Genomic DNA, 12158 nt, shown 5'->3' on the forward strand with positions numbered 1-12158 from the left:
CCGCAACCGGCTTCCTCGGCCTCCTCCGCACACACCAGCTCCCTGGACTCTCCGGTTGCCCAGACCGGCATCTTAGGACTCTCCGCTTTCCTCGTTACCACAACAACCAAACGTCACTTCCGGTACCTGCGGACATTGGTGACAGAGGTAGGCGGAGCGAATCCACAATAGTGGCTTGAAACGATTCAGCATAATCATTGGACAGAGCGAGGTCATGTGATTTGGAGGTGTGGCAAATGCTGTCAGGTGAGAGGTGATCAAATGGTGTACATATAGCGGGACAGCCACAAAAATAACCGGTGACGTCCGAGAGATATGTATGAGCAATATATACCGCAGCGTGTGTATGAGGGGGCAATATATACCGCAGCCTGTGTATGAGGGGGCAAGATATACCGCAGCCTGTGTATGAGGGGGGCAATATATACCGCAGCCTGTGTATGAGGGGGGAAATATATACCGCAGCCTGTGTATGAGGGGGGGTAATATATACCGCAGCCTGTGTATGAGGGGGCAAGATATACCGCAGCCTGTGTATGAGGGGGCAAGATATACCGCAGCCTGTGTATGAGGGGGGCAAGATATACCGCAGCCTGTGTATGAGGGGGCAAGATATACCGCAGCCTGTGTATGAGGGGGCAATATATACCGCAGCCTGTGTATGAGGGGGCAAGATATACCGCAGCCTGTGTATGAGGGGGGCAAGATATACCGCAGCCTGTGTATGAGGGGGGGTAATATATACCGCAGCCTGTGTATGAGGGGGCAAGATATACCGCAGCGTGTGTATGAGGGGGCAATATATACCGCAGCCTGTGTATGAGGGGGCAATATATACCGCAGCCTGTGTATGAGGGGGCAAGATATACCGCAGCCTGTGTATGAGGGGGGCAATATATACCGCAGCCTGTGTATGAGGGGGGGTAATATATACCGCAGCCTGTGTATGAGGGGGCAAGATATACCGCAGCCTGTGTATGAGGGGGGCAATATATACCGCAGCCTGTGTATGAGGGGGGCAATATATACCGCAGCCTGTGTATGAGGGGGGCAAGATATACCGCAGCCTGTGTATGAGGGGGGGCAAGATATACCGCAGCCTGTGTATGAGGGGGCAAGATATACCGCAGCCTGTGTATGAGGGGGCAAGATATACCGCAGCCTGTGTATGAGGGGGCAAGATATACCGCAGCCTGTGTATGAGGGGGGCAATATATACCGCAGCCTGTGTATGAGGGGGCAATATATACCGCAGCCTGTGTATGAGGGGGGGTAATATATACCGCAGCGTGTGTATGAGGGGGCAAGATATACCGCAGCGTGTGTATGAGGGGGCAATATATACCGCAGCGTGTGTATGAGGGGGCAATATATACCGCAGCGTGTGTATGAGGGGGCAAGATATACCGCAGCGTGTGTATGAGGGGGGCAATATATACCGCAGCCTGTGTATGAGGGGGGCAAGATATACCGCAGCCTGTGTATGAGGGGGGCAAGATATACCGCAGCCTGTGTATGAGGGGGGCAAGATATACCGCAGCCTGTGTATGAGGGGGGCAATATATACCGCAGCCTGTGTATGAGGGGGGCAATATATACCGCAGCCTGTGTATGAGGGGGGGTAATATATACCGCAGCCTGTGTATGAGGGGGCAAGATATACCGCAGCCTGTGTATGAGGGGGCAAGATATACCGCAGCCTGTGTATGAGGGGGGCAATATACACCGCAGCCTGTGTATGAGGGGGCAATATATACCGCAGCCTGTGTATGAGGGGGGGTAATATATACCGCAGCCTGTGTATGAGGGGGCAAGATATACCGCAGTCTGTGTATGAGGGGGCAGTATATACCACAGCGTGTGTATGAGGGGGGTAATATATACCGCAGCGTTTGTATGAGGGGGTAATATATACCGCAGCCTGTGTATGAGGGGGTAATATATACCGCAGCGTGTGTATGAGGGGGCAGTATATACCACAGCGTGTGTATGAGGGGGGCAATATATACTGCAGCCTGTGTATGAGGGGGGGTAATATATACCGCAGCATGTGTATGAGGGGGGCAAGATATACCGCAGCCTGTGTATGAGGGGGCACAGGATATACCGCAGCCTGTGTATGAGGGGGCACAGGATATACCGCAGCCTGTGTATGAGGGGGCACAGGATATACCGCAGCCTGTGTATGAGGGGGCACAGGATATACCGCAGCCTGTGTATGAGGGGGCACAGGATATACCGCAGCCTGTGTATGAGGGGGTAATATATACCGCAGCGTGTGTATGAGGGGGTAATATATACCGCAGCGTGTGTATGAGGGGGGTAATATATACCGCAGCGTGTGTATGAGGGGGGTAATATATACCGCAGCGTGTGTATGAGGGGGGTAATATATACCGCAGCGTGTGTATGAGGGGGTAATATATACAGCAGCGTGTGTATGAGGGGGTAATATATACCGCAGCGTGTGTATGAGGGGGCACAGGATATACCGCAGCCTGTGTATGAGGGGGCACAGGATATACCGCAGCCTGTGTATGAGGGGGCACAGGATATACCGCGGCCTGTGTATGAGGGGGCACAGGATATACCGCGGCCTGTGTATGAGGGGGCACAGGATATACCGCGGCCTGTGTATGAGGGGGCACAGGATATACCGCGGCCTGTGTATGAGGGGGCACAGGATATACCGCGGCCTGTGTATGAGGGGGCACAGGATATACCGCGGCCTGTGTATGAGGGGGCACAGGATATACCGCGGCCTGTGTATGAGGGGGCACAGGATATACCGCGGCCTGTGTATGAGGGGGCACAGGATATACCGCGGCCTGTGTATGAGGGGGCACAGGATATACCGCGGCCTGTGTATGAGGGGGCACAGGATATACCGCGGCCTGTGTATGAGGGGGCACAGGATATACCGCGGTCTGTGTATGAGGGGGCACAGGATATACCGCGGCCTGTGTATGAGGGGGCACAGGATATACCGCGGCCTGTGTATGAGGGGGCACAGGATATACCGCGGCCTGTGTATGAGGGGGCACAGGATATACCGCGGCCTGTGTATGAGGGGGCACAGGATATACCGCGGCCTGTGTATGAGGGGGCACAGGATATACCGCGGCCTGTGTATGAAGGGGGCACAGGATATACCGCAGCGTGTGTATGAGGGGGCACAGGATATACCGCAGTCTGTGTATGAAGGGGGCACAGGATATACCGCAGCGTGTGTATGAGGGGGAATATATACCGCAGCGTGTGTATGAGGGGGGCAATATATACCGCAGCGTGTGTATGAGGGGGGCATTATATACCGCAGCGTGTGTATGAGGGGGTAATATATACCGCAGCGTGTGTATGAGGGGGTAATATATACCGCAGCGTGTGTATGAGGGGGGCAATATATACCGCAGCGTGTGTATGAGGGGGGCAATATATACCGCAGCGTGTGTATGAGGGGGGCAATATATACCGCAGCGTGTGTATGAGGGGGGCAATATATACCGCAGCGTGTGTATGAGGGGGGCAATATATAACGCAGCGTGTGTATGAGGGGGGGCAATATATACCGCAGCGTGTGTATGAGGGGGGCAATATATACCGCAGCCTGTGTATGAAGGGGGCAGGATATACCGCAGCTTGTGTATGAAGGGGGCAGGATATACCGCAGCCTGTGTATGAGGGGGCACAGGATATCATGTGTTTGAGCGATGGTAAGTTTCTGGGTGTAATGTGAAAAAAAATATGTAGAAACCTTGACAGGGTTTGAAGACTTTTTCAAGGCACTTTGTTGTGATTAAAGTTGGGTCCATGGTGTTTTGTCTCCGGCGCTGGGGCCGTGGATTACACCCCATTTTTTTTTTTTTTTTTTTAGTTTCTGCAGGATTCTCTTTCCTCCTCTATTTGCTGGTGGTTGTATTTGGGATGAGCCGCTTTCTTGCCGTGCTGCGCAGTTGGCTGATGATGGTCGCTATTATTGCGGCAGGGAATACGCTCCAGAGCTTCAGGGACCACAGTTTCCTCAGTGATAAGCTGTACACAGGGAAGCCTGGCCAAGGTAAATGTGAGCCCCACCTACCTCTCGTGCCCCTCACACCCCAGTAAAACATGACTCCTGTCATCCTGATATTGGAGGGGTGCTCATGGAGATGGGTGTACAGTATCCATATAAAGAGAGGGTATGGGATGTGGGGAAGGGTTTTGCGAGTGTGGTTTTCAATGCTCTGCTGTAAATTAGGCCCTCCATGGGGGAAGCATAAATGGCATGTGCTAGGCATGCATCATGTGACCATGTAAACCCAGTCTTTCTTTTCAGTTAACGGTCTGCAGGCTCGAACTTTCGGGATCTGGACACTGCTGTCCTCCGTGATCCGCTGTGCCTGCGCCATAGACATCAGAAATAAAATGTAAGCATAAATCAGAAACCTCTCCATAGCTCCTATCCCAGTGTTGTCCTCACCCAGTGTTTGCTTTTTCCTTTCCCCCATGTAGTCTGTCCTATGTTTTCTAACCCCCGTTTGGTCCTCACCCTGCGTTTTGTAACCCCTGGTGGTGTTCCTGCCTTGTATTTTCTGACCTCATTCTCCAGTGGGGTCCTCGCCCTGCATTTGCTATGTCCATTCCCCTGGGGTGTCCTCACTGTGCGATTTGTAGCCCCCGTGGGGGTCCTCGTCCTGCATCTGCCATCCCCATCCCCCCCCCTGCTGGTTATTCCCCAACCTGCCTTTGCCATCTCCTTTCCCTGGTGGTTGTTCCCTGCCCTGCCTTTGCCACCCCCATTCCCTGCTCTGTGTCTGCCATCCCTATTCCCCCTTTGGTTATTCCCTGCCCTTGCCGTCTCCATTCCCCGATGGTTGTTCCCCCCGCGCTGCGTCTGCCATCCCTGTTCCCCGCCGTGCCTTTGCTGCCCCCATTTCCCGCCCTTCGTCTGCCATCCCTATTCCCTGGTGGTTGTTCCCCACCGTGCCTTTGCAATCCCCATTTCCCTGTGGTTGTTCTCACCCTGTGTTTGTTTTGTGCATGCAGGCTGTATCACATCACCCTGTGGACATTCATCATGGCTTTGGCACACTTCTTGTCAGAAGTCTGGGTTTACCACACTGCACAGATGACTATTGGAGTCATGGCGCCATTGCTGGTTGCAAGTGAGTAATAAATTGTGTTGGTAGCTCCAGCCCAGAGCTTCTCCATCTGCTGATTGGAGTCACTGGTTTTGTGATGGTGGGTTCACTTTGCACAATTTCACATTACAATTGGAACATAAATACAATGATTGCAGGAAGCAGTATGTCTCTATCACCAGCCTTTCCTGTGGTCTTCGTGATGCCAAGCGTCGCCGATTTGCTGGTCAGTGATGACGACTAGAGTTGAGCGAAACGGGTCGGTCAAATTCAAAAGTCACCGACTTTCGCTAAAGTCGGGTTTCCCAGAATGCTTTCACGTAACTTTTTTCAGCCACTGAGCAAGGACATACACTGTGGGCAATGAGATGACATGTGCAGCGTCGAGAGAGAGTTTTCGCGCACTTCAAAAAAGCGGTCCGGCATGTAGGTGTGTTTACTGTCCTCCACTCCCTGCCGACTTTGCTTCCCCATTGACTTGCATTGGGTTTCATATTTCAGTTGGACCTTCGACTTTTAACGATAGTCGGCCGATTTCGTTCGACTCGGGTTTCATGAAATCCGACTCGATCCTAAAAAAAGGCAAAGTCGCTCATCTCTAATGACAACGCTTCTTTCTGTGTGTCATTATCTGTAACCACTTTTCTCAGAGTAAGAATGTGGTATTTCCCATCATCTGAGGCAAAGACAGGGTGTACATGTAGAGTACCAGTTAAACGTTTATATGCACCTGTAGCTGCAAAAGTATTCCTTGTTATTGGTATGTGCACATTGTGTATTCATTATAGATTAGACACAGACGTCAAGTAGCAGGAACATCAATCATCTAGAAGAGCCTATGATAAATAACTTTTATGGTGGAATGACTGCAAAGAAAAAGCTTCCTTTGCAAAGGCCGGCAAGGAGGAAAAAGCAGGTGCCACCTTTGCCAGCAAAAAAGAAAAAGCCGCAGCCTCTGCTGAAGCCGGCAAAGAAGAAGAAGCAGCCACCACTTCCGAAGCCGGCAAATAAGGAGCAGCAGTTGCCTCTGCCAAGGCCAGCAAAGAAGCAGCCTCTACTGAGGGTGGCAAAGAAGAAGCTGCTACTGTGGATGGGAAAAAAAAGAGGACTTGTATGGACTGAGCAACACAAGCACCGGATTGCAGCTCAGTGGAAAACTGTAGTCTGCTCTGTCCTATTAACCACTCTGTTTTGGTGAGATTCAGCAAAGATGAGCAGATGATTCCTCCATGTGTTGCCCACTGTGAAGCATGGAGAGGAGGTGTGATGGTGGGGGGAGTCTCTGCTGCTGACACTTTAGTGATTTATTCCAAATAAAGGGCACATTGTGCAGCCTGGACACTGTAGCAACTACCATCTGGTCTGTGCTTAGTGGGGCCATCATTTGTGATGCAAAAAGGCAATGACCCAAAACACCTCCAGGTAATGTGACCGAAAAGGAGACAGAGAGGCAGCATCAGAGTACATGGCCTCCACAATCGCTCAACCTCAACCCAAGTGAGATGGTTTCATAAGTGCTCAGCACCTTTGGGAGCTTCTTCAGAACAGTTGTAGCCTTTCCAGGTGACAACCTGATGAAGGTGGAGAGAGAATGACGAGGGGGCTAGATGAGTCAAAGTAATTGGGGGCAGTAAGGAGTTTGAGGAGTAAAGGAACAGAATATGTGACACCTGGCTCTTTACTTCTTGAATCCATATGTGTTCTTTCTTTCCTTCTATACTGTGGGGATGCGACTCACTCAGGTGCAGCGGGAGACAATCAGGAGACGGGTTCTTCCAAAGTTCATAAGGTTTATTTCTGTCATAAACCATAAAACAGCGTGTCACCAAAAATAGCCTCTAGTTTAGGCAAACAAAACATAACCGTTCGTGGTTGCAGACTCAGACCGCGAGTCTCAGCACATGCTGGGAGGTGTAGTCCTCCCCACATACAGCTCCCTGGTTCAGGAGCAGGCCACATTATAAGGCTGTAGCCACACCCACGAACTCAGCAGCTGACTGGTCACCTGACTGACCTCACCACAGGTCCTTCAAACAACAACAACGATAATATCTGGTACGCTTTACCTATGCCTTACATTATGGAGATAAGCCATTTATGAGACACATATCTCCCATCAATTACACGACCCTTAGCCCTGCCACATACCTCCCCCCTCTGCCTAAAGCCGTGGGGCTTGGCACTTTCACCTACCAGGCAAGGGATTCTGGAGAGGGCATCGGCATTCCCATGTTGCTTCCCGGCCCTATGCTCTACATGGAAGCTGAAGTCTTGTAGGGCTAAGAACCAGCGGGTGACCCTAGCATTCTTGCCCTTTGTTTCCCTCATTCACCTGAGTGGGGCATGGTCGGATATTAACCTAAACTTCCGTCTCACCAGGTAGTACCGTAATGTGTCCACCAGGGCTGTGGAGTCGGAGTCGTGGAGTCGGAGTCGGTGCTCATTTTGGTGGAGTCGGAGTTGGAGTCGGTATAAAATGGACCGACTCCGACTCCTAAAATATATAATAAATTGGGTACAGTAATTCAATGCAGGATGTGCTGAATATTTTTTCATAGGAGTTTGGGAAAGTTATGAAATGTCCTATAAATGGCTGTTCTATTCCTGATCTAAGGCTACATTCACACACAGCGTTTTTCCTGTGTTTTTTGAGGATACGTTTTTCAGCTGCAAAAGCTGATCATCTTTTTAAAAAACCGCATCACCTGAAAGGTTTTTGAGCTGATAGATAATGTTTTCAATAGCAAAAGCAGATTAGAAATCTGCTCTATCTATCCATTTATCCATATCTGTCTATCCATATCATATCTGTACCAAAAAGAATGAAAACCGGGTAGTACACCAATATATATTCTGTTCTATCTAAATATCTTGATTATTGGATCATAAAAATGATTAAATGTCTGAGGGTCACATTGTACTACAATAAATTTTTCACTTAAATATAAGCAATATGTGTGGGAGTTGGAGTCGTGGAGTCGGAGTTGGAGTCGGAGTCGGTGTAAGGGAAATTGAGGAGTCGGAGTTGGAGTCGCAGGTTTGGCTTACCGACTCCACAGCCCTGGTGTCCACTGCCCATTTTATGGCCAAACACTCCTCTACAACTGAGTAATTTCTCTCACAAGAAGTCAACTTCCTACTCAAGTAGAGAACAGGATGCTCCTCCCCACGTATCTCTTGGGAGAGGACTGCTCCTACCCCGACATCTGAGGCATCTGTCTGGAAGACAAATTCACGTTTAAAGTCTGGGGCCACCAAAACGGGTTGCTTACAAAGAGCTCCCTTCATTTCTTGGAAGGCTGACTCTGCTTCTTCGGACCAGCTGACCATCACTGACTTCGTCCCCTTAAGCAGATCAGTTAGAGGTGCAGCCATTGTGGCGAAGTTTGGGATGAACCTCCTGTAATATCCCACAATCCCCAGGAAAGCTTTAACTTGCTTCTTTGACAGAGGTCTCGGCCATGTCTGAATTGCTTCCACTTTATTGATTTGGGGTTTGATCTCGCCACGCCCCACTACATATCCAAGGTACTTGGCTTCTTCTCTCCCCAAGGCACACTTCTTCGGGTTTATTGTAAACCCCGCCTCTCTTACAGCATCAAACACTGCTTGGACCTTCTCCAGGTGAGTCTCCCAGTCCGGGGTAAAGATGACGATATCATCTAGATATGCGGCAGCATATAGCTTATGAGGCGCAAGGATTCTATCCATCGCCCTCTGGAAGGTTGCTGGAGCTCCCTGTAGGCCAAACTGCATCCGGACATACTGGAAGCACCCGTCTGGTGTGGAGAATGCCGTCTTCTCCTTGGCTTCCTGTGCCATGGGAATCTGCCAATATCCCTTTGTCAGATCCAAAGTGGTTATGTATCTGGCCGGTCCAAGTCTCTCGATGAGCTCATCAACGCGTGGCATGGGATAAGCGTCGAACTTGGAGACCTCATTCAGCTTTCGGTAATCGTTGCAGAACCTCCATTCACCATCAGGTTTTGGGACCAGGACAATCGGGCTCGACCAGCCGCTCTTGGATTCCTCAATGACCCCGAGCTTCAACATACGCTGCACCTCCTTGGAGATTACCTCTCGCCGGGCCTCAGGAATACGATAGGGTTTCACGTTCACCCGCACATGTGGCTCGGTCAGAATTTCGTGCTCCACCACCTTCGTGCACCCCGGCAACTCTGAGAACAGGTCGCGGTTTTTCTGGAGTAACTCCCGGCACTGCTGTTTCTGGGCCTTCGACAGAGTCTCCGCTATGGTAACTGCTCCAACCTCCCCTTCTAGGTTGCCTAGCAAGCACGGAGTTACCGCTGGCTCTCTATCTTGCCATGGCTTGATAAGGTTAACATGGTAAACCTGGTATGGCTTCCGTCTTCCGGGTTGGTGGATCTTGTAGTTTACGTCTCCCAGCTTCTCCACCACCTCATATGGCCCTTGCCACTTGGCCAAGAACTTACTTTCCACCGTCGGGATTAGCACGAGAACTCGGTCTCCCGGATTGAACTGCCTCACTCTGGCTGACCGGTTGTAGACCCTGGCCTGAGCCTCTTGTGCCTGGCGGAGATGTTCTTTAACAATGGGCATCACCTTCGCAACCCTCTGCTGCATCAGTGCCACATGCTCAATGACGCTACTGTGGGGCATGACTTCGGCTTCCCAGGTTTCCTTGGCTATATCTAGGAGACCTCGCGGATGCCGGCCGTACAGAAGCTCGAAGGGGGAGAACCCCGTGGAGGCCTGGGGAACTTCACGGATAGAAAACAGTAAATACGGTGAGACAATCCCAGTCTCTACCATCTTCCTCTATGACTTTTCTCAGCATGCTCTTCAGTGTCTTGTTAAACCTCTCAACAAGGCCATCTGACTGCGGATGGTACACTGAAGTCCTTAACTGGGAAATTTGCAAGACTCTGCACAATTCTCTCATCACCTTGCTCATAAAAGGTGTCCCCTGGTCGGTCAGGATCTCCTTCGGCAAACCCGTCCGGGAAAACACATGGACCAGCTCGTGGGCTATACTCTTCGCGGAGGAGTTTCTCAGGGGAATGGCCTCAGGATAGCGTGTGGCATAGTCCAGGATGACTAATATATACTGATGGCCCCGAGCTGATTTAACTAAGGGACCGACCAAGTCCATGGCAATTCTCTCAAATGGCACCTCAATAATGGGCAGTGGCACAAGAGGGTTCCGAAAATGAGATGTGGGGGCAGTTAACTGACACGTCGGGCAGGGCCTGCAATAGTTTACTATTTCCCGGTGACACCCAGGCCAATAGAACCTCTGTACAATCCGTTCCTGGGTTTTTTCCACCCCCAGGTGTCCCCCCAAGATGTGTGAATGGGCCATGTCCAACACTTTTCGTCTATAGGGGCCTGGTACTATTAACTGCTCTGCCACCTCCTCCCTTATTTTCGTGACCCGGTACAACAATTCCCCACTCAACATAAAATGGGGAAACCTTGTCTGCTCCTGGCTCTTGTGCAACCCCATTAATGACGGTGACATTGTTAAAGGCTTCCCTTAGTGTGGGGTCCCTATGTTGGGCAGTCCCAAAATTCTCCCCGGCCACCCCTAACTCCGGGATGTCAGGTACAGGGGACCCTTCCTCTTCATCCCCAACAAGGACACATAAAGGAAACTCGTCTGCCTCTGGTGGTGGCGATACCTCAGTGGGTTGGATTGGTTCCCTGCTCTTGCTAGCACACTCAGAACCCATCCCCCACAGATCCCAAAACAGACAGAAATCCCGGCCAATAATTATGGGATGCAACAAGTCTCGAACAACGCCAACTTCATGCGACTCGGTGCCATGCGCCGTTTCAATATTCACCCTAGCCATAGGGTAGTCCTTGGCATCGCCATGTATGCACCGAACACCAATCTTTTTACCCGGGAGTATGTTTAGAGGAAAACTGTCCCTCACAAGGGTCACCAAGCTCCCGGAGTCCAGAAGCGCCATTTCTGCTTGACCGTTCACCTTCACGGGACACGCTTGTGGCCCCTTGTTAGGTAGCGAGTTCACACTGCAGGCTGGATATGCGTAGTATGAACTACGGCGTCCCATGCTGCAGTCCATCTGCTCGGTGGTCTGGGAACAACGGGCCGCTATATGTCCTGGCTCATGACACTTCCAGCAAATAACACCCGAGGGGACCTTGGGCACAGCCTCCCCCGCCCCTTTTGACCTTGGACGCACCACCCCTTTTTGTGACTCCGCCCCCTGCTGGGACCCCCAATACAGAATGGGCTGCTTCCCCAAGGAACCTTCCATCCCCTGGTATCTCTCGACCAGCCCAAACAGTTCATCAGCATTTTGGGGATCACCCTGGGCAACCCAAGTCTGTAGAGGTCTTGGCAGAGAATGCACAAACCGATCCATCACAACTCGCTCTACCATCTGTGCCGGGGAAGCCGACTCTGGCTGCAGCCATTTCTGGACCAGGTGCAACAGGTCAAACATTTGGGAGCGCGGGGGTTTGTCCCGGTGATAGGCCCAACGATGCACTCTCTGTGCCCTGGTAGTCATTGTTACCCCCAAGCGGGCGAGAATTTCCGCTTTTAATTTGGGATACTCTCTGGCATCTTGTACCGTCAGGTCAAAGTACGCCTTCTGGGGCTCCCCCGTTAGGTATGGGGCCAGTACCTCCGCCCACCGCTCTGGCTGAAGTTTTTCCCTCTCAGCCACCCTTTCAAACACTGTCAGGAAGGCCTCAACATCATCCTCAGGGGTCATTTTCTGTAATGCGCGTCTTACCGCCTTCTCGACGTCGGTGGCATCAGCCCGACCTGGGGTTGGGGCGCTCGTCCTGCCCTCCTGAATGGCGGTTGCCAGAAGCTGCATCTGCTGCCGTTGTTCCTGCTGGAACTGCTGCCGCTGCTCCTGCTGGCCTTGCTGGATCTGCTGTAACAACAGCTTGTTGGTTTCCTGCTGCAGTGCCTGGGACTGGACCAGGTGTTTCAGCAGGTCCTCCATGATTCCCGGCAGTGCTTGTTGCCCCGCTGCAAACTTCACCCAGGACATGCAGCAACTGTCTCAAGTC

The 12158-nt window shown here is 51.5% G+C and overlaps 2 protein-coding genes across 9 annotated transcripts in view; one reads left to right on the plus strand and one right to left on the minus strand.

Moving 5' to 3' along the window:
- TTLL5 (tubulin tyrosine ligase like 5) overlaps positions 1 to 158 on the minus strand; it is a 52207-nt gene extending 52049 nt beyond the window's left edge. For all 5 annotated transcript variants that reach the window (XR_012234499.1, XM_073587599.1, XM_073587598.1 and 2 more), the window contains exon 1: positions 1 to 158. Coding sequence is in view for 4 of the 5 variants with exons in the window: in XM_073587599.1 (XP_073443700.1) it covers positions 1 to 71 (71 nt within the window). In the remaining variant the exon portion in view is untranslated.
- Positions 130 to 12158, plus strand: part of ERG28 (ergosterol biosynthesis 28 homolog) — a 20126-nt gene continuing 8097 nt past the window's right edge. For 2 of the 4 annotated variants that reach the window (XM_073587610.1, XM_073587611.1), the window contains exons 1-4: positions 130 to 246; positions 3875 to 4057; positions 4316 to 4406; positions 5026 to 5144. In XM_073587610.1, the coding sequence (XP_073443711.1) occupies positions 237 to 246; positions 3875 to 4057; positions 4316 to 4406; positions 5026 to 5144 (403 nt within the window). In that variant the 5' untranslated portion in view covers positions 130 to 236. The other 2 variants (XM_073587613.1, XM_073587612.1) reach the window with 2 other exon arrangements.

The sequence above is a fragment of the Dendrobates tinctorius genome, unplaced genomic scaffold (genome assembly GCF_039654945.1).
Source record: "Dendrobates tinctorius isolate UK_male_01 unplaced genomic scaffold, ASM3965494v1 ptg000010l, whole genome shotgun sequence".
Taxonomy (NCBI): domain Eukaryota; kingdom Metazoa; phylum Chordata; class Amphibia; order Anura; family Dendrobatidae; genus Dendrobates; species Dendrobates tinctorius.